This window comes from Aethalodelphis obliquidens, unplaced genomic scaffold (genome assembly GCF_003676395.1).
Source record: "Aethalodelphis obliquidens isolate GAN/ISIS:26980383/991018 unplaced genomic scaffold, ASM367639v1 scaffold86, whole genome shotgun sequence".
Lineage (NCBI taxonomy): Eukaryota > Metazoa > Chordata > Mammalia > Artiodactyla > Delphinidae > Aethalodelphis > Aethalodelphis obliquidens.
In genome coordinates, this window is record NW_020838030.1 from 990,197 (window position 1) to 1,008,679 (window position 18,483).

The window sequence follows — 18,483 nt, forward strand, 5'->3', positions numbered from 1 at the left end:
AGAGGCATTCGCAGGAAAAGTCTAAGAGATGAACGATGGTGGAAAATCCACACGCTTCCTTGCGCTCCTTCCCACAGCTGCCCTGTCCTGGCCTACTTTCTGAGCCAGGACTGGAGGTGCTGGAAAAGCTGACACTAAGAGTGAGGGTTTATTTCTGAAACAAAGAAGAAACTACTGCCTCTCTGTTTGTCCTCTTCCTCCCCCCTCCCCAATTTCCCTAGGAGGCAGATGATCAAGTGTTGATTGTTCACCACATATTAATATGCTCATTCACTGTCAAAGGCCCTGCCCTAGACACCACGGGGCATAAACAAATGAACCAGTGTGGGTCCAGCCGTCTGAGCTCACAGTGGTATATGGCACGGAAACAAGTAAGTGTAACACAAGGCGGATCAGTTACACTCTTACAAGATGCAGCAAGAAGTCCGAGGAGGAAAAGGGGGAGGAATCAATTAAGACTGTGGAGGGGATGACTTCTGCTCTGCATCTTGAAGGTGGAAGAAACCGTTCCAGGCAGAAGGAAGAGCGTGAGCACGTGTCAAGTGAAGGAGGGAAGTCCAGCTGGGCAGGGGCGGAGCGCACCCGAGGAGAGCAGGACAGGACACGGCCAGACGTCAGGGAAATGCCTCGTGTATGAAATGTCTTCGTGTGGTATAAAGAGTACTGGACCAGGAGTCAGAAGACCGAGGTCTCATCCTGGTTTTGGCCACCATCTAGCTGTGTAACCATGAACAAATCACTTTCTGAAAGCTGTCGTCCTCATCTGAAAAGTTTGGGAGGTAAACTATATAATTGCCAAGACTCTTCCCAGCTCTTACTAGTGGTCTGAGCTCTACCTAGAAGAGTTTAAAGATCCCACCTTTTCCACAGATCCCAGTGACAAGCAAAAAGAGTAGGTTTTCTTAGTCACACTTCCCTGATGGGAACAATCAAGACCTGCTCAAGAGGTTTTCAGCCATCTCACCTGGAATCTTCCCCATCACTGAGGGCTTCATCCTTAATAACCTGAGGGTTTTCGGATTTAACAGTCACTTTGGCCGCTTTCTTTCTTGCTGGACCATCTGCTGGGCCCCCAGAATCACCGAAGCCTCTCTTCCTCTTTCCTCGTGAAACTTTTGAGAGAACACTCTTCTTTGGAGGTTTCTCATCTTCGAAGACATCTAGATGACCACACAGAACGTGAGATAAGGGACAAAAGGAAAGGTGGAGACACGGTAGCTTCATGGGCAGGGTCATGAGAAGTCCTCTCTGGTAACCTCCCTCTAAACCTCCGTCACCATCCCATGTTGGGTCAGCAACCAACTTTCAGCCTCTTCCCACCTCCAGCCGGTCTACACTCTACACTCTTCCTTTATCAGCACTGTATTCTACTCCTCCTAAGACTACAGACACACCACCACATGACTCATACAACCTAAACTGCAAACCTTAAATTTCAGCTAATATCCAGCAAGGAAGATTCATCAATCCATTAATTAACACCTTGCTTATTTACTACCTGCCAAGACTAATTATTTATTTTAGGGATAATCCACTCCTATTAAGTGAAATGATTCAAGTTCATAAACATGTCCAAGTGTCCAGTTTTAGCACAACCGATTTCTCCTAATCTAAGTTCCTGTCATCTTTCAAACCCAAACACTACTCAAAACACATACATTATGAAATCTTTCCAGTCTCACCTCGGTGCCACTCTCAGCAAACTTAGGGTTGGAATGAGTTAGCAGTAACTCAAAAATAACTTTATTTTCTCAAAATAATTATTGTTTCTTTTTTTTGTTAAAGGGAAATATAAAAAATGCATAAACTGTTGGTTTTAGTTCAACTAGGGTATCTAAAAGCATGGTCTGCTTATTAACATATATTACTGTTATATATATTTATAATATGTATTAATATGACAGGGAAATATTTTCTATTTTATTATAAATATATTCATGCAAATTATCTTAAATCATCTTCTTTTGCTGCTGCAGAACTCTGCTTCAATTAACTGTGGAAAACAAAAATACCCTAGCCTTCACTGAGGTTCCAAAAGGAGCTGCAATATTAACCTAAAATATCAAATTAATTCATTCCTTTCATCTATGGTTTGTCCTGCTGACTCTCTGGATAGGTATTTATATTCCCCAAGAATACAATTTTGCATGGGGAAAAAAGACTCTCCCTTTTGATCTAAACAAAATCATAACTTAATTTTAATAAATTTCACCTTATAACAGCATTTGTTTTAATGCTGGTTAAAATCACTGATTCAGTTCTGTTTCTTTCAAATGTTTTATAAAAGAAGAAATTTATGCATTCCCAGGTTTTAAACATTTTAATGGAAACAAAATATTTCAAAATTAGTTATTTATAATCTGGAAACAGATTTCTTATTTCAAGGCCAGAATTTGCTTAAAAGTTTATTTATGACTTGACAGTTTGGTAGGGCACCCTTAAAAACAGGATTTCTAGATCTTACAGTGGTTTTCAGCCCTTTGTTAATACTCCACTTTACTAATCTAAAGATGCAGGCGGGGGTTGCTCCGGAAGCGCTGTTTCTTCCTCACCAAAGTCACTTGGTTGGTTAAAAGGCACAGCCGTGTATTTTTGTGTTTTGAAGAGAGAGGTTGAGGAGTTAAAAGTGAGAACAAGGGAAATAAACTGTGAATCAAAAAACTGTTCATAGTATCATTATTCATAATATCCAAAATTTTTAAAATCTGAATGTCTATCCATTAGATAAGCATCAATTATGGTACAGTCACACAATGATATGTAATTCAGCCATCTTTTAAGACAAAGGAAAATGATATATGATAAAATGCTAAAAATGCAAAATTATTTTAATAGTATACTTTCTACTTCACACAAAAAAATACACAGACTAGAAGGAAATACACTATTATTTAGTGGTGGCTGTTTCTGGATGGCAGACATACGGATGACATTTTTTTCTTTATTCTTTACTGTTTTTTTTTCTGTTTTTGGTGCCACAGTATCAAGAGGCTATTATCCAGATATTCCATGCAAATGGAAACAAAAAGATAGCTGGGGTAGCAAGATTTGTATCAGACAAGACAGACTATAAAACAAAGTCTATACTAAAAGACAAAGGACATTATACAATGATAAAGAGGTCAATACAAGAAGATATCATTCATAAATATATATGAACCTAACATAGGAGCACCTCAATATATACAGCAATATTAACAGAAATAAAGGGAGAAATTGACAGCAGTACAATAGTGGGGGACCTTAACACCCCCACTTACATCAATGGACAGATGGTTCAGACAGAAAATCAATAAGGAAACAGTGACCCTGCGATTTCCCTGGTGGCACAGTGGTTAAGAATCTGCCTGCCAATGCAGGGGACACAGGTTTGAGCCCTGTTCTGGGAAGATCCCACATGCCACGGAGCAACTAAGCCTGTGTACTACAACTACTGAGCCTGTGCTCTAGAGCCCATGTGCCACAACTACTGAAGCCCGCACGCCTAGAGCCCGTGCTCCGCAACAAGAGAAGCCACTGCGATGAGAAGCCCACACACTGCAATGAAGAGTAGCCCCCCACTCACCACAACTAGAGAAAGCCCATGCACAGCAACGAAGACTCAACACAGCCATAAATAAATAAATAAATGGGGGAAAAAAGGAAACACTGACCTTAAATGACGCATTAGACCAGATGGACTTAATAGATATCTGCAGGACATTCTGTCCCAAAACAGTACAATACACATTCTTTTCAAGTGCACGTGGAACATTCTCCAGGATAGATCACATGCTAGCCCCAAAACAAGTCCCAACAAATTCAAGAAGACTGAAAATGTATCAAGCATCTTTTCCAATGACAACAGTATGAAACTAGAAATCAGTGACGGGAAGAAAAAAGAAAAAAATACAAACACATGGAGACTAAACAAGATGCTACTAAAAAACAAAAAAAACCAATGGATGAATCATGAAATCAAAGAGGAAATCAGAAAATACCTTAAGACAGTGAAAATAAAAACACAATTTTACAAAATCCACAGGATGCAGCAAAAGCTTCCTCCTAAGAGGCAAGCTTACAGCAATACAGGCCCACCTCAAGAAACAGGAAAAAATCTCAAACCACCTAACCTACCATCTAAAGGAATTAGAAATATTACTCAGCCATAGAAAGAATGCAATTTTGCCATTTGCAACAACATGGAGGGTATTATGCTCGGTGAAATAAGAGAGAGAAAGACAAATACTGTGTTTTCGCTTATATGTGGAATCTAAAAAATAAAACAAATGAACAAATATAACAAAACAGAAACAGACTCAGATACAGAGAACAAATTAGTGGCTACCAATGGGGAAAGGGGTGGGGGGAGAGGCAAGATAGGGGAAGAGGATTAAGAGGTACAAAGGACTAGGTATAAAAGCAGTAAGTTACAAGGATGCAATGTATAGCACAGGGAATATAGCCAATATTTTATAATAACTTTATATGGAGTAGAGTCCAATATCAGATCACTATTGTACATCTGAACTAATATTGTAAGTCAACTATAATTAAAAAAAAAAAAAAGAGGCCATTTTCCAGGACTCTCCAAGATCTAGAGCTGTCAGCCCTCCATATCCCCCTGGTTCTGAATCCACAGATTCAACCAGCCTCGGACTGAACTTTGGTTGAATCTGCAGATGTGGAACCCGAGGATGCGGAGGGCTGACTGTACTACACTGTTACGTAAAGGATTTGAGCATCCGCACATCTTAGTATACATGGAGGTTCTGAAACCAATTCTCTGCAGATACCGAGGGACAACTGTCTAACCAGCCTCCTTGACCTTAACCAAGTAATTTCAGCAGGGCATGAATTAACCACTGGGGCTTGATTGGCCAGCCACTGATTTACTAAAAAAAAAAAAACACCTGCTTAGAACTGCCAGCAGCACCTCATAGCACTAAGAATAAAATGCAAACTCCTTAGTTTGGTCTCCAACCTAAGGGTCCTACTCACGTCTCTCACCTCAATTCCAAAACATTCCCTCCTATGGGTCTTTAAACTTACTGATTCCTCTGTCCAGAGCTCTCTTCCCCCACAATGTCCTACAAAAGGCTCCTTCATTACAGTCAGTAATTGGCTCAAAGTGTCAAGTCTTCACACAGGAGTTCCTTGACCACTAATTCTGACCGCCGCTTCTTCCCTGTCCCCATGTCAGCTTTATTACAGCAACCTGTCCTACCTTCTTCATAGCTCTTATCACCATGTGAATTTATTTTTTAACTTACTTGTCCTACCTACCCTTCCCCAAAGATTACAGGCATCATGAGAGCAGGAACCTTGCCTATCCTGTTCACCGCTATAATTCCAGTGCCTAGCACAGGGCCTGAAAATAGCAAGTGCTCAGTAAGTAGCTGTTGAAGGAGTTAATGAACTACATCGATGAAGGATTTAACATTGAGATTAAATATGGAGAAACCAGAAGTGCCCTAATGGAAACAAAGATATAACGTGGAAGACTATTTTCTTTGTCCCCAGCTGTTGGAAGCAGCCAAGTGTCACGTTCATGTGCATGCACTGAGGTTCTGGTAAAACCCACACTATGGTGCTGTTAGACAGTACACTGGAGAGTCACCAAATCAGTGTCACCTGCGGCCAAAACCACAACCAAATTGCTCCTCTACCCAACCACATCAAAGCTGATAACTCTTCCCGGAAGCTACATTGGAAACTTACTGCAGCTCCACTGGCTCGCAGAGCGTGAGCGAAGCTTAAGTGCATCCTTGCCTACGTGTAGGCTGAATTGATATGAGCTACCCCATCTGATTACTTCACCTGGACCATACCAGGAGCCTTACGGGATGAAAATTCACAGCCACCCAGCAGGTTAGAATTAAGTTTCACAGACGAGGTCCAGTGAGGCTAAATTATTTGCCTCTCATATATAACCCAAACACATATAACTACTAAATGTTGGAGCTATACCAACCTGGTGCCAAGGTGAAGTGTTTAGCTGGGAGGAATGCTACCCAGGCTGGTGGCATTTCCAATACCTTTTGATTTCAAAAAAATTTTTTAATTGCCACGTATTCAGAATACATTCCCTCTGACTAGAATGACAACCCCTTTTCACAGCCGTTTGCTGAAATATTACCTATTCTTCAAGTTGCAGACCAAACATAACTTCTTCAGAGAGCATTTCCCAATTTCTCCCGATTATTCCTTCAGAAGTCAGAAAGCCTTATACCTTATCCCATGAAACCACACGCTGTCTTGGATATTTTTTTGGTAAATGTGAACACTACCCTACTCTGATCTCCAAGAAACCTCTATCTCCCATGTCACCTAGCTCGTGTGCAGCAGACATTAGGTACTCATAAAATGTTATAGGAATGAGTCAACGAATAAAATGGAACTTGTAGTATTAACTGTGAGGTAAATCACCTTTTAAGTTTAGAAATGGTTACCATTTGACTATTTCCTAATGAATGATGGCCTTAAAATATGTACAGAATCACAGAATTACTGAATCTATGTCACAGGAGCCCTTGATGGTGACCTAGGCTAATCGTCTACCCAGTTATATCAGGTACCCCAGAAATCCGTTCTACAGCATGCATTATGCAATTATTTATAATATTTACTGAGTACTTAGTATACGCAGAGAAGGGGGGAGGACAAGATAGGATACAGCAAAAAAATAAGACATGTTTACATAAGCTTAAATTCTGGTAAGACAGGTCAAAAAGGAAGCAAATAAATGAACAATATCATTACAGATGTGGCACAGGCTGTCAGAGCCTCTGTCACGAGGGGTACCTGGGAGAGACCACCTTAGGCAGGATACTTGAGGAGTGCCTGGGTTGAGACCTGGAGGAACAGAAGTGAGCCACGGCAAAAGCCACGGAAGAACGTTCTAGGGAGAAGGAACATCAAAGGCAAAGGCTCAAGTGAAAAATAACAGCGTATCTGAGGAACCAAACGGAGGCCAACAAGGAGGGTATCTGGCAAAGAAGACAGTGGTAGCAGACAACAGAAGAAGCAGGAGCCATATCACGTAGGATCTTGTAGGCCATGGTGAGGAATCTGGATTTTATGCCAAGAGCAATGGGAAGCCACAGAGGATCTGAAGCAGGAGCATGGCAAGATCTGATTTTTTTTTTAAGATCACTTGCGCCCCTGCATAGAGAACTCTTGCCGTGGTGAGGGATGAAAAGAAGTAAGGAGGCCAGTGAAGAGGCAATCGCTAGTCGCTCAACTGAAAAGTGAGGGTGGCTTGGGCAGGGGGTGCGGCCACGGGAATAAAGAGAAGTGGAGAGATTGGAGATATGGTTCTGAGGTTGAACTAACAGGACTTGCTGAAGGACTGGAGGTGTGCGTGTAAGGAAGAGGAGGGGTCTGCTTAAAGAAGTGAAGGGATCAATTCCTGAGAAGGGGAAAAGTGGGGAAGGGGCAGGTTTAACTGGGGAAAATCAAGAGTTTTACTTTGCCCAGGGCAAATATAAGAAGCCTATTCGATATGCACGTGAAGAAGTCAGGTGGGATCTGAAGCTGGGGCTCTGAGGTGAGATTTGGCTGAAGGTACTATTCAGGAGATCAGCACACTCCAGCACTCTAAGTCCTGGTCCGTTCGTCTTGTGGGGACACAAAACAATCGCAGTGCCTCTTGCCTATGCACCCTCTGCATCTACCAGGAGGCCGGACTTGATCCTGCGGGTGACGCGGAGCAGGAAGAGGCTGAGCAGGGGAGCTCGCGGTCCGGCCGGGCTCCGCGGAACCGCTCAGGGCGCATCGCTCCCGGCACGGAGGGCAAAGGCGCAGCGACGTCGGGGAGGCCCGGGGCAGCCGCATGACGCCTGCCTCCCGCGGTCACCGGAACGCCGTCTCGCTGGCCCAGGTGGGCGCGGGGCTGCCTCGCCCGCACCTGCAGGAGGCCAGCCTCGCCCTCCCCCACCCGGCCTACCTCCCGCCCTCCTCCAGCCTCTCCCCCTAAGCCCGGCTCGGCCTCGCTCTCACCCGCCTCCTTCTCCTCGCGCCTGGCTTTGCTCTCGCCCTTGGCCGTCTGGCTGCGTGACTCACGTCCCCGCGGCCCCCTGCCCGCGGCCACCTGGCCGCGCAACTCGCTTCCCCGCGGCTCCCTGCCCGCCGTGCGCTTCCGAGCCATCTTTGCCTGGGCAGGACTGGCGGACGCTGGACGCACCTCGCCGCCAAGGGACGCAGCCCGCGCGCTGGCTCCGCCCCCAGGCGGGGCGAGGCGCGGCCACGCCCCCTCACTGAGACGCCAGGTACCCAATTCCCCCCGCCCCAACGTCGGCGCCCCTGATAAAGCTCCGCCCCAGCCCCAAAGGACCAATGCCAACTGCAGGAAACAAGAAGCAGCAAAACCGATTATTTCTACTTCCGGTGCATTGCGTCCTCGCCTTTCCAGAGACCGGAGGGGGTTCTCGTGCTCTCGCGAGAGGCGGGAAAGAGCGCAGGGTTTGAAAGATGGCGGATGACGTGGACCAGGTGAGTGTCTTCTGAAGAACTCGCTTCGGCGCGGCTTTCCCACGCCCAGGCCTGGCTCTGCCCCACTTTGCCTGTCAGGGTTGCTTTCTCCAAGCTCACGGCAAGGTGGCCAATTACGCCGCCTCTTTCTGGGTCTTCACGGCCTTAATCTGCCTCTTGGTTAACCGCGCCTCCTCCCAATTTTGCCTGAGGCCCTGAGATTTTTTTTCTGTTCGAAGTCCGCTGGAAACTAGTTATTCCTCGCTCTCGTCACTTCCTTTCTCTTGAGTCTCACCTTTTTCCGTAGGGTGGGGAATAATTATCCTTGCCTGCCTCACGGACCTGTCGGGATTCTGATAGAAAGCCTGATAGTACAGTTAAGGAGTTGTTATCGTTACTGAGCGCAGCGGTTGTTGCAGTCAACAAACACCTAGTGAGCATCGTCTTTGTGCGGTTGGACACCGTTCTGAGCACCAGGGACACTGGCATTGATGTACGTGGTCCCTGGCCCCACTTGAAGTTTATATTCGGGGAAGGACGGGTAAAAAGTAAACATAAGTGTGCGCGATATGCGGGGCTGTGATGTGGTATGAAGGTAACAAGCAAGGAACTGGTATTCAGAATAACTGATGGTCCTGCAGGCTTTCTCACCCGCTCTCCTTTCTTTCCAAAATGCTCTTCCTCAGATATCTTTGTGGATCAGGTTACAGCTTGTTCAGCTTTCTACTGAAATCTCATCTCCTCAAAGAGGACTTCTCTGGCCACCTGGCATCAAACGGCACTCTCCAGTCTGCTTTATTTTTCTTCCTAGCATGTTATTGGTTCATATTAAGTATATGCTTCTTTATTTAATGCCTGTATCCCCCAACTGGAATGTGAGTGCTTTAAGAGCAAGAGTTTTGTTCGCTGTTCTGTCCTCGGGGTTTAGAACGGTGCTGGAAACACTCAACAAATACTTATTGAGTGAATAAATCGAATGATCAGGGAGTCCGCTTTGAAAAGGCAGTGTTTAAAACTACGGGATGAAAAAGGTGGACAGTGGGTAGTAGGGCACAGTCACGTATATATCCTTACAGTGTTATGATTACTTATTTATATGCCTCTCCCCACTAGAATGAACTTGAGGGCAGGGACTGACTTCTGTATCATTGTAATCTAGTATTTGGTTAGCTGGTCCTTAACAAACACCTCTTGAACTGGGGATGGGGACTACGTGAGTCAGTATTTTTTCTTCTTTTTTTTTTTCCCCTTTTACTCTATGTTAGGGCTGTAGAGCCTGTAACATTCAGTCACCTTCCTCCACTGGCCTTATGTACTTACTGAAGCAGCTCTCCTTGAATAATCTTATCAGCTCTCCTGGCTTCAAGCATCCCTTCCATATGGACCCCGGTCATCCTAGCCTTGGTCTCTTTGAGACTTGTTTCCAACAGTTCTTTAATAGTAATAAAAAGAACCATTTATAAGTACTTTTCTGTTTGCCAGATACTATTTAAAATATATCAGATACTTCAGTTAAATACATTAGCTCTAATCCTCACAAGAATTATGAAGGGAAGATTGTGGATTCCTCATTTTGTAAACAAGGAAACTGAGAATTAAGGATGGCATGATTTTTTAATCCCAATTCGTAAGTGTCAGAGTCAGGAATTGAACCCACACTGCCTGACTCCAAAGCCAATGCTTTCAACCAGTATTCTATACTGCCTGCTAAATATATTCATCTTACTGACCAAATGGCACCCTAAACTCAACTTGCCCTGTACTGAACTCATAATCCTCCCTCAAACATTCATCTCTGCTTAGCATTCTGACTAGTATGTGGTAGTCATTAAATGTAAGTTCTTCAAATTACTAAATGATATTTGAGATAAAGCTAAAGTCTCTGAGAGAGTGACTCCCTACACACTGAAATGGGGTCAGACAGTTTGGATTTTGAGGGAACAGAGTGCCGTCATGATGATTTTGTCATATAACTCCTTTCTGTGTACGTATGTTTCAACCCTCATTGATCTAGCACTTACTCTGTGTCAGGCACTGTTCGATGCCTTCAAGTATGTCATTTAAGCCTCACAACAACAGTGTTAGGTAGGCACTGTCGTTATACACATTTTGCAGATTAGGAGACTGAGGCATAGAGGGGTTAAGTAATTTGCCCACAGTCATGCAGGGCACCGATGGTTCATACACTTTACTCTCTAGTACTGTATTACTAAACGTGTTTCTTTTATCAGCAACAAACTACCAACACTGTAGAAGAGCCTCTGGATCTCATCAGGCTCAGTCTAGATGAACGAATCTATGTGAAAATGAGAAATGACAGAGAGCTTCGAGGCAGGTTACATGTGAGTAAATTTACTAAATCTCCTTGAAATCAGATTATTTCCTTACCGTTGCTCCCTTGTCCCACCCCTTTGAAATGTAAAAACTGTCCACTCTGGAAGAGTGTTTGAAGGTAGACAAGGAGGAGGGGGAAAGTCAGCCATATTTCCAAAAGCCAAATGCAACTGTGTTTTATTCTTATTGTTAACATTTATTTCTCTTAACGGAAATGGTGTGTTTATTAAAGAATATTTTCATTTCTTTCATTTTATCCTGTTTATTTGTAAATAATATTTATTTGTCCTCCATTCTCATTTAAGTGTTCTTTAAATTACTGACATATATAAATTTGTGTTTTGTTGTGAAAAATTTTAGACAGCACAGACATACATAGAGTAAAAGGGAAAGTGCCATTTCTTCTTTTGAGTCTATAGTCTTTCAGGTCTTTTCTATATATCTACACATATATACAAGAATGTGTGTCCATATGTATATATTTGCACTATATACACCACCTCTAAAAAAAATAATGGGATCTTGCTATACATTTTGGGGATACCTTTCTTTGTCACTTAATTGTTCTTGGAAATTATTGATCATGAGTGCATATAAATCTCCTTTATTTTTTTAAATGACTGTAGAATTCTGTATATGGTAGCAGTGATATTAGGATTGTTTTCCATTTCTTACTACTATAAGCATGTTTATACATCGACCTTTGTGTATATCTGTAAATATTTCTATGGGATTGGTCCCTTGAGGTGGTCCCATTTATTCATGAAGAGAGTATACTAAAGGTTTTGCCTCCTCTTGATAACTCGTTACTTTCCTAAGTTGTTTTTATAACTACCATTCTACCCTAAAGTGATTAAAAATAGCTACTTTTTATTGAGCATTATTTATATGCCAGGTACTGTTACTCTAAGTGTTTTGCATGTAATATCTTATTTAATCTCTGTAACAATTCTATGAGGGTAGATACTCATTATCCCGTTTTACGTTTGAAGAAGCTCGGGCTCAGAAAGATGAAGTTACTTTGCTTAAGGTGACACAGCCAGTAAAAAGAGGGCCAGGCTAGGAACCTAGGCAGTCTGACTTCAACCCCCTCTTAAGTACTATGACTCTACCTAACATGAAACCTAAAGGTAGACAACCCCCTGTGCTTGGAAAGGAAGTGGGGACCTAGTAGTCTTAAATTACAGAAAGGAAGAAGAATCCCGGGTAATGGAATAGTGGCAACTTCGCAGAGAAAAATAGAATTGAACTTAATCTCTTGGGCCAGTGGCAAGTAGACAAACACCCCAGGACAGACGTGTTGCCTTAACTCTTGGAGGCTTCTTCAGTTCCTTGCCTACACTCAATTGTCTCTGTACTGAATGACCCTCAACCTTTTGTTTTCTGGCCCTTATCTGTAGATCTTTGCCCCCGTTTGTTGTTTTGCCTAGCAGTTCCCCGTGTTGCTAATTGGCTATTTTTATTTTGATGTGAGCTGGTGAACCATTTAACACTTGGCTAGAAGTAAGCATAAGTGGGTTCTAAACAAGCCACTCCCTCCCTCCCACCCCCTGGAGCTTCACGTTTTAGTACAATGCATGAGCCTTAGAGCTTGGATTGAGGACATCCCTGAATATCTGAGTTGCAATATTTGTTGATCGAGCCCACAGGTGCCGAAAAGCTGGTGTTCTGGTGGGTTTTGGTGAGGCTATAATGTGCAGGGTGTTGCTCTACTTACTTTACTTTGTGGTGTTTAGTTTAGGACAGGGTGTGTTGAGTGACAGGGTCTTGTGCTTTTAGGAGACTGCATTGCTGTCATCTTAGCAGTTAAAGAATTTTATTTCCTTTACTGTATCTTTCTTGTCACGCTATTACAGATGGAATTGAAAGAAGTATACTGAGAGGTATATGAACTGGCTTTTTTTCATAATTAAATATTATAAATATTTATGTGACTGCCTTAGATAACAAATAGGGTGGGCACTTTAAAACTAATTTCAAATTATTTTGAGTAATTCAGTTTTGACCATAACAGTTTTATATTTGTATCAGGTCAATTAAGTTAACATGGAGATGATTGGCAGAGAAACAGTATATTAGCACAGCAGGATTATTTTTTATTTGCATGTAAAACTTTGTGGTGTAAGTATTATGTGTTACTTGTAATTGAGTGATTTGCATATTATAAGCCCTGTTTATTATTTCCTAATTTGCTTATTACATTTCTTGGTCCCTCACCTTCCCACTTCAGGCCTATGATCAGCATTTAAATATGATATTGGGAGATGTGGAAGAAACTGTGACGACGATAGAAATTGATGAAGAAACATATGAAGAGATATATAAAGTAAGTCTTGCAGTTCCATTCATCGCTTTTAAAATGTCAGTTCTTCTCAGAATCCAACAGTTATTTATGGAAAGCCTGTCGTGTTTTGATACCTATTCATGGACTCAGTAGAGTGTAGCAATTAAAAAAACCAAAGGCATTGGGGTTGGACAGACCTGGTTTCCAGTGCTGGCTTGGCCGCTTCCTATCTGGGGTACGTTGGACAAGGGAAGTACCTTTGCAGATGTAACTTCCTCACTGGTAAGCAGGAATACAGTCACTTCTGTCATAGGGTTGCCAAGATTCGTTGAGATATGGCTGTGTAAGATGCCTCTGTGTGCTGGTGTATAACAGTAATACTGGACAGTGTTTTGTTTGATGTGGACTTACGTATCAATACTTACTAGAAACTAAAACTGAGAAATTTTTAAGATATTTAACTAATTAAAAATAATAAATCGATTACATTTTGACATAAGTAACATTTTTATGAATAATAGCTATATTTTCTAAAACAAAATATTCAGTGAGAAGTGTCTTTGTTTTATGTTTTGCAAATGCTTGGCTTAATAGACAACAACTAGTTACTCACATCTTTGTTTCTGCATTTAATCTGTTGCGCTATATTGTGAATGTCACACAGATAGGTAGTTGGAAAGGGAGGAGTATTTCTTGTGGATACTTGCCTTTGATACTACACCCAAACTCAGCAAGCGGTAGTTTCTTAAAGGCTAGTTGTAGTGTAGAATCTGAAACTATATCAGTGAACTTTTCATTTTCTTGTTATATGCAAATTCATTGGTCTACCTTGCGCTTGGAATGGATTTTTTATACATGCGTGATTTTGTAACATCAAGCTCTGGTCGTTTGGAAAATATTGGTTCACTGCATTATGCAGATCTTCCAGATATTGGCACATTTTGTTGTTCAGTCTTTTAAGTATTGAGAAGCCACTCTGGCCCTCAGGACCGCCTGGATTCACATCTTGACTCCCTTGCTTACCAGCTATATAATTGTACCAGTTACCCAACTTGTCTGTGACTAAGTTTCTGTATCTGTAAAATGGGGATGGTAATACGACTCACTTCATACAGCTATTGAGAGATTCCGTGAAAAGCCTTCAGGTGGCGACAGGCACATAGTAAGTGTTCACACGTCAGCCTTTGTTGGGTTTTGTGGTTCTGCTTTATCCCGGCTTTCCTCCTCTTTTCAACCACTCCCGACTCCGTGGCTAGTTTTCTTTCTCCCTCTGAACGTGGGATTTTTTTTTTAATCTGCTTCTTTTCCCCCCTCAGATGTCAATTAGTAATTACTGTTTGTTATAAGCCATCAGTCTGTAATAATAGTACAGCATGAAAGCTTGAGCTCTGGCTTAACAGATCTCAGTTCAAATCCTGGCTGCTGGTGATTAGTTATGTGACCTTGGGCAAGTTCTAGAAATTTTTTAAGCCTCAGGGCCCTCCTCTGTAAAATGCCAATACAATAATTGTGCCTTCCTCCCAGGATTACAGGTTGCAGTGAATTTGGTGCTTGTAAAGCTGGTGGCAAGTGGTGATTGGTGGCCATTATGATTATGGATAAATCTGTGTCTCCAGCTTTTTTCTTTTCTGAGCTTCACTCTCTCATTTCCAATATTCTTATTGAAACTATGTCCACGTTGGATGTTATCTCAAACTCAGTACATATAAAACTAAACTTCTGGTGTTCTTCACCTTCAAAATGAGCTCATTCTCAATTCCCTGTTTCTGTTCATGATTTTCTCAGTTATTTGGACGTTATATCTCAGAATTTTATATAACAAGTCAGCCGAAAACTTAGTGGCTTAAAAGTACACACGTTTATTAGCTCACAGTTTGTGTGGGTCAGGTGTCCAGGCTCAGCTGGGTCCTCTGCTTCAGGGTTTCTCACAAGGCTGCACAAGGGCTGGGTTCTCATCTGAAGGCTAAAGTGGGGAAGGTTCTGCTTCTAAGCTCACTTTCGTGGTTGTTGAGAGGATTCATTTGCTCGAGGGTTTTGGACTGAGAGCACCTCAGTTCCTTGCTGCAGGGCCTCTACCACTGGTAGCTTGCTTCATCAAACCCAGCAAGAGAGCTGGCTAGCAAGGTGGAAGTGACTATCTTATGTAACCTAATCATGATAGTGACACCCACTAACTTTGTAGATTCTACTAGTTAGAAGCAAGGCACAAATTTTATGCACACTCAGAAGGAGGGGGTTACACAAGTGGGTGAACACCAGGAGGCAGGGATCCTTGGGGGCGATCATAGAAGCTGCTTACTTGTATCTCCAGAAAACTATAATTGAATTAATAGAGAATCATTTCAGATGAAGTGGTTTCCATATGAAGGTAAGGTTGGAACTTTTTAGTTCAGAAGTATGACCACTGAGTGAGGGATTTGAGTAAAATATATCAGTTATTTTGATGAGCGCTGACTCCTTCACTGAACTGGCTATGGTAAGACTAGGTTGCCTTTTGCAACTAGAAGGAAACCAGAAGGCAGTGCTGCTTCCTAGTAGCAGACAGCAGACATGATCCTTGTTTCTCTGAGAGTGATTCTCAGAGTGTGTTCCTCGAACCAGGAGTATGTGCACACCTGGAGTGTGTTAGAAATGCAGGTTCATGGGCCACACCCTGGCCTACTGAGTGAGGATCTCTGGGCATGGAGCCAGGAAACAGCCCTAAAGGTGATCTTATGCACATTGAAACTTGAGAACCACTGCCCTGAGAGTGTATTATCTGGGAAAGAGTTGGATACATTCATGGATGGCACGTAAGTGTACTTGGTTTAGCATGCTACATTTATAGGCACTACTTGAATTTACTGTCGGGGCTTCTCCTTTTATGTTAGTTCCAGTACCCAAGAAGCTCATAAAACATGGTTCTTACATTTTTAAAAAGTTCTGAAGACATAGCTATTACCAATATTTTCTGCCTGGTGGAGAGAGAGTTCTTTGTCGGACCTACGTGTGGTCAGTTGTGGTACAGATTCCTGTAAGCTAAAAAGGATAAATTAATTGTCATTGCCCCACCCACCTCCACTGTAGCACAGCAGGGACAAGGATATCTGCTGCCCTAAAAACTCCCTTTCAGAAAAGGAAAGAACGGGAACGTAGAGCAGTTACTGGTCCTTCGCACTGATGGATCCCCTGGGGAGGCAGTAGTAGAAGAAATCCCTTGGTTAGGTCATGTATGTCCTGTGTGATATTTGGGACATCCTAAAAAAAATTCTTTTTCATTTATCTATAATTCAAATTTAATTGGGTGACCTGTATTTTTATTTGCTAAATCTGGAGGCTGCAGAACGTTCACAGAAACGTCTCACTTATGCTGGAAGACTCAAATTGTCAAAGGCTTTTTTCAGCCAGGCTATGTATGGGTTCTTTGGCAATACCATTTCTTTAAAAACTTATGACTTCATATATTTCTGATCTGTTTACTTCCAATCAATTCTTTGGGCCAGTCACCTCAAAGTCTTTTTCTGTACAGAACTTGTAGACACCTTTATTTCTTTAGTTCCTCACCTCTAATTTGTGTAACTACCTCTCCCACAAATTAACGTTGACTACCTTGGGTCATTTGCTAAAGTAAATTTGGGTGGGAAAGGGACACCCTTAATCTGATCTTCCCCTCAGGGCTGAGCTTGTTTACCTGAGAAAATTTACAGGGCCGCTTTGTTCCTTAATGCATTTTTCCTGCTTATTGTCCACAGTTGGGAGTCTAAAAACAGTTGGCTTTTATGACATCATGAATGCTGTTTCTTGTAATCTCTACTTGAAAACCAGCTAGTTCTCACCTAAGCTCATCTCTTCCTTACACTGCCCTGCCCAGTGCATCAGGTTAACAGCAACACTACTAACGTTTGGCTTTTTCCAACCTCTTCCCCAGAACCTGTAGGTTTGGGACATCTTTTGGGCTTTTTCCAGCCTCTTCCCCAGAACCTGTAGGTTTGGGACATCTTTTGGGCTACCTTTGGAGTCAACATTTACTTAATGTTTTGCCGAGGCATGAGAAAATTTCAGACCTTCCATATCTGTTTCCTTACAGCCTAAGGCTTGTTCCCTAGGCTAATGCAAAAGGTATCCATTCTGTATATGAGTGCAGTAGCACATAGAAGCAACACAGGAGGGCTTAGCACAGTAGGATTTTATTTGTACCCACACAACGGTCTTTAGTGAGGTTTTAGGTCGGTACAGTAGCTTTCTTCCAGGTGCTCAGTCAGGGACCCAGGCTTCCTGGCTCTGCCATCCCCAGGGTTCTCCATAATCTGAGTCCATGGTCGCGGGAGAACACAGAGGCGCCTTTGTGGGAGGTTGCTCATCACTTCTGTTCACTTTCCATTGGTTAAAACCCAGTCCGTGGCACCATCTGGTTGGCAGGGAGCATGAGAAATGTGGTCTAGCTGTGTGCCAAGAAGAGGGACAGAAAGGGCTGGGTGGATAGTGGACGCCTCTGCCCCAGTTGTGTTCCAGGAAAAGAAACAGTTAGTAGATGGTTCTTTGTGCCACAAAGGTAAGTGAACAGGTTTTTTAAGCAATTTGTTTGTGTTATGATGAATCTGTGGTTTTTTGTTTTCAAATTTCTTTCTCGAAAAATAAATAATACTACTACAAATTTGTATAAATGTGTTCTGTGTTTCTTTTCCTCTTCCAGTCAACAAAACGGAATATTCCGATGCTCTTTGTCCGGGGAGACGGTGTTGTGCTAGTTGCCCCACCATTGAGAGTTGGTTGAAACAAAGAATTTATCCTGTGTGGAAAATAGGAGATTTTGTATGATTGCCTCTTTAAATGTAGAAGATACTCAAAAGAGAAACCGGCGTACGTTTTGATTTTAAGAAATAACCAAGAATTCTTCCACTTCTGAAATAAGTTGATTTGCAGATAACTCACAAATTCTTAAGCTAAATGGCATTTTTATTTTTGTCCAACCCTTCCAATAAATGTGATCACCAAGATGCAGAACTTTTTCAGGAGTTGATTTGCTCCATTGTTTTTTCGGACAATTTCTGGGTTTCTTTCTTTAAATTAAATTTGATGTTTCCTTTTTTGATTTTTAATGCAGTCTCCTGTCTTGTGAATTCTTTCAAATAAGCACATGTGTTCCATTCACTTTATTTGTACACTTTTGTGTTGCATCTGCTGTGTTTGCGGCACCAAGTTGAGTCCTGGGAACGACAGTTTTGTCCATTTGCTTCCCTTCCTGGAGTCTTCTGGAAAGGCAGTTGTTGAAGCCAGTAACTGCAGGACAGTGAGGTCAGGGCTGATGGCGTCATGCAGGTATGGGATGCCGTGAGAGCACAGAGAAGAGCACCATGGGTGGGCGGTCGTGGTGGTGGGGCTCTCGTTGTAAACACTGGCTCTGCAGTGAAACATGGGAGGCTGGTTCTCTTTTC

The 18,483-nt window shown here is 42.4% G+C and overlaps 2 protein-coding genes across 2 annotated transcripts in view; one reads left to right on the top strand and one right to left on the bottom strand.

Annotated features, from left to right (window-relative positions):
• XPC (XPC complex subunit, DNA damage recognition and repair factor) overlaps nucleotides 1–8,155 on the bottom strand; it is a 35,701-nt gene extending 27,546 nt beyond the window's left edge. The window contains exons 1-2 of the mRNA XM_027093922.1: nucleotides 7,981–8,155; nucleotides 965–1,160 (exon numbers count right to left, since the gene is read on the bottom strand). Of these exons, the coding sequence (XP_026949723.1) occupies nucleotides 965–1,160; nucleotides 7,981–8,128 (344 nt within the window). The 5' untranslated portion in view covers nucleotides 8,129–8,155. The remainder of the gene's footprint in view (nucleotides 1–964; nucleotides 1,161–7,980) is intronic.
• A 169-nt stretch (nucleotides 8,156–8,324) lies between these two features.
• LSM3 (LSM3 homolog, U6 small nuclear RNA and mRNA degradation associated) lies at nucleotides 8,325–18,152 on the top strand. The gene is made up of 4 exons (XM_027093927.1): nucleotides 8,325–8,472; nucleotides 10,683–10,793; nucleotides 13,016–13,111; nucleotides 17,742–18,152. Exons 1-4 carry the CDS (start codon nucleotides 8,452–8,454, stop codon nucleotides 17,820–17,822), a joined length of 309 nt encoding a protein of 102 aa, XP_026949728.1. The 5' UTR covers nucleotides 8,325–8,451; the 3' UTR covers nucleotides 17,823–18,152.
• The last annotated feature ends 331 nt before the right edge of the window (nucleotides 18,153–18,483 follow it).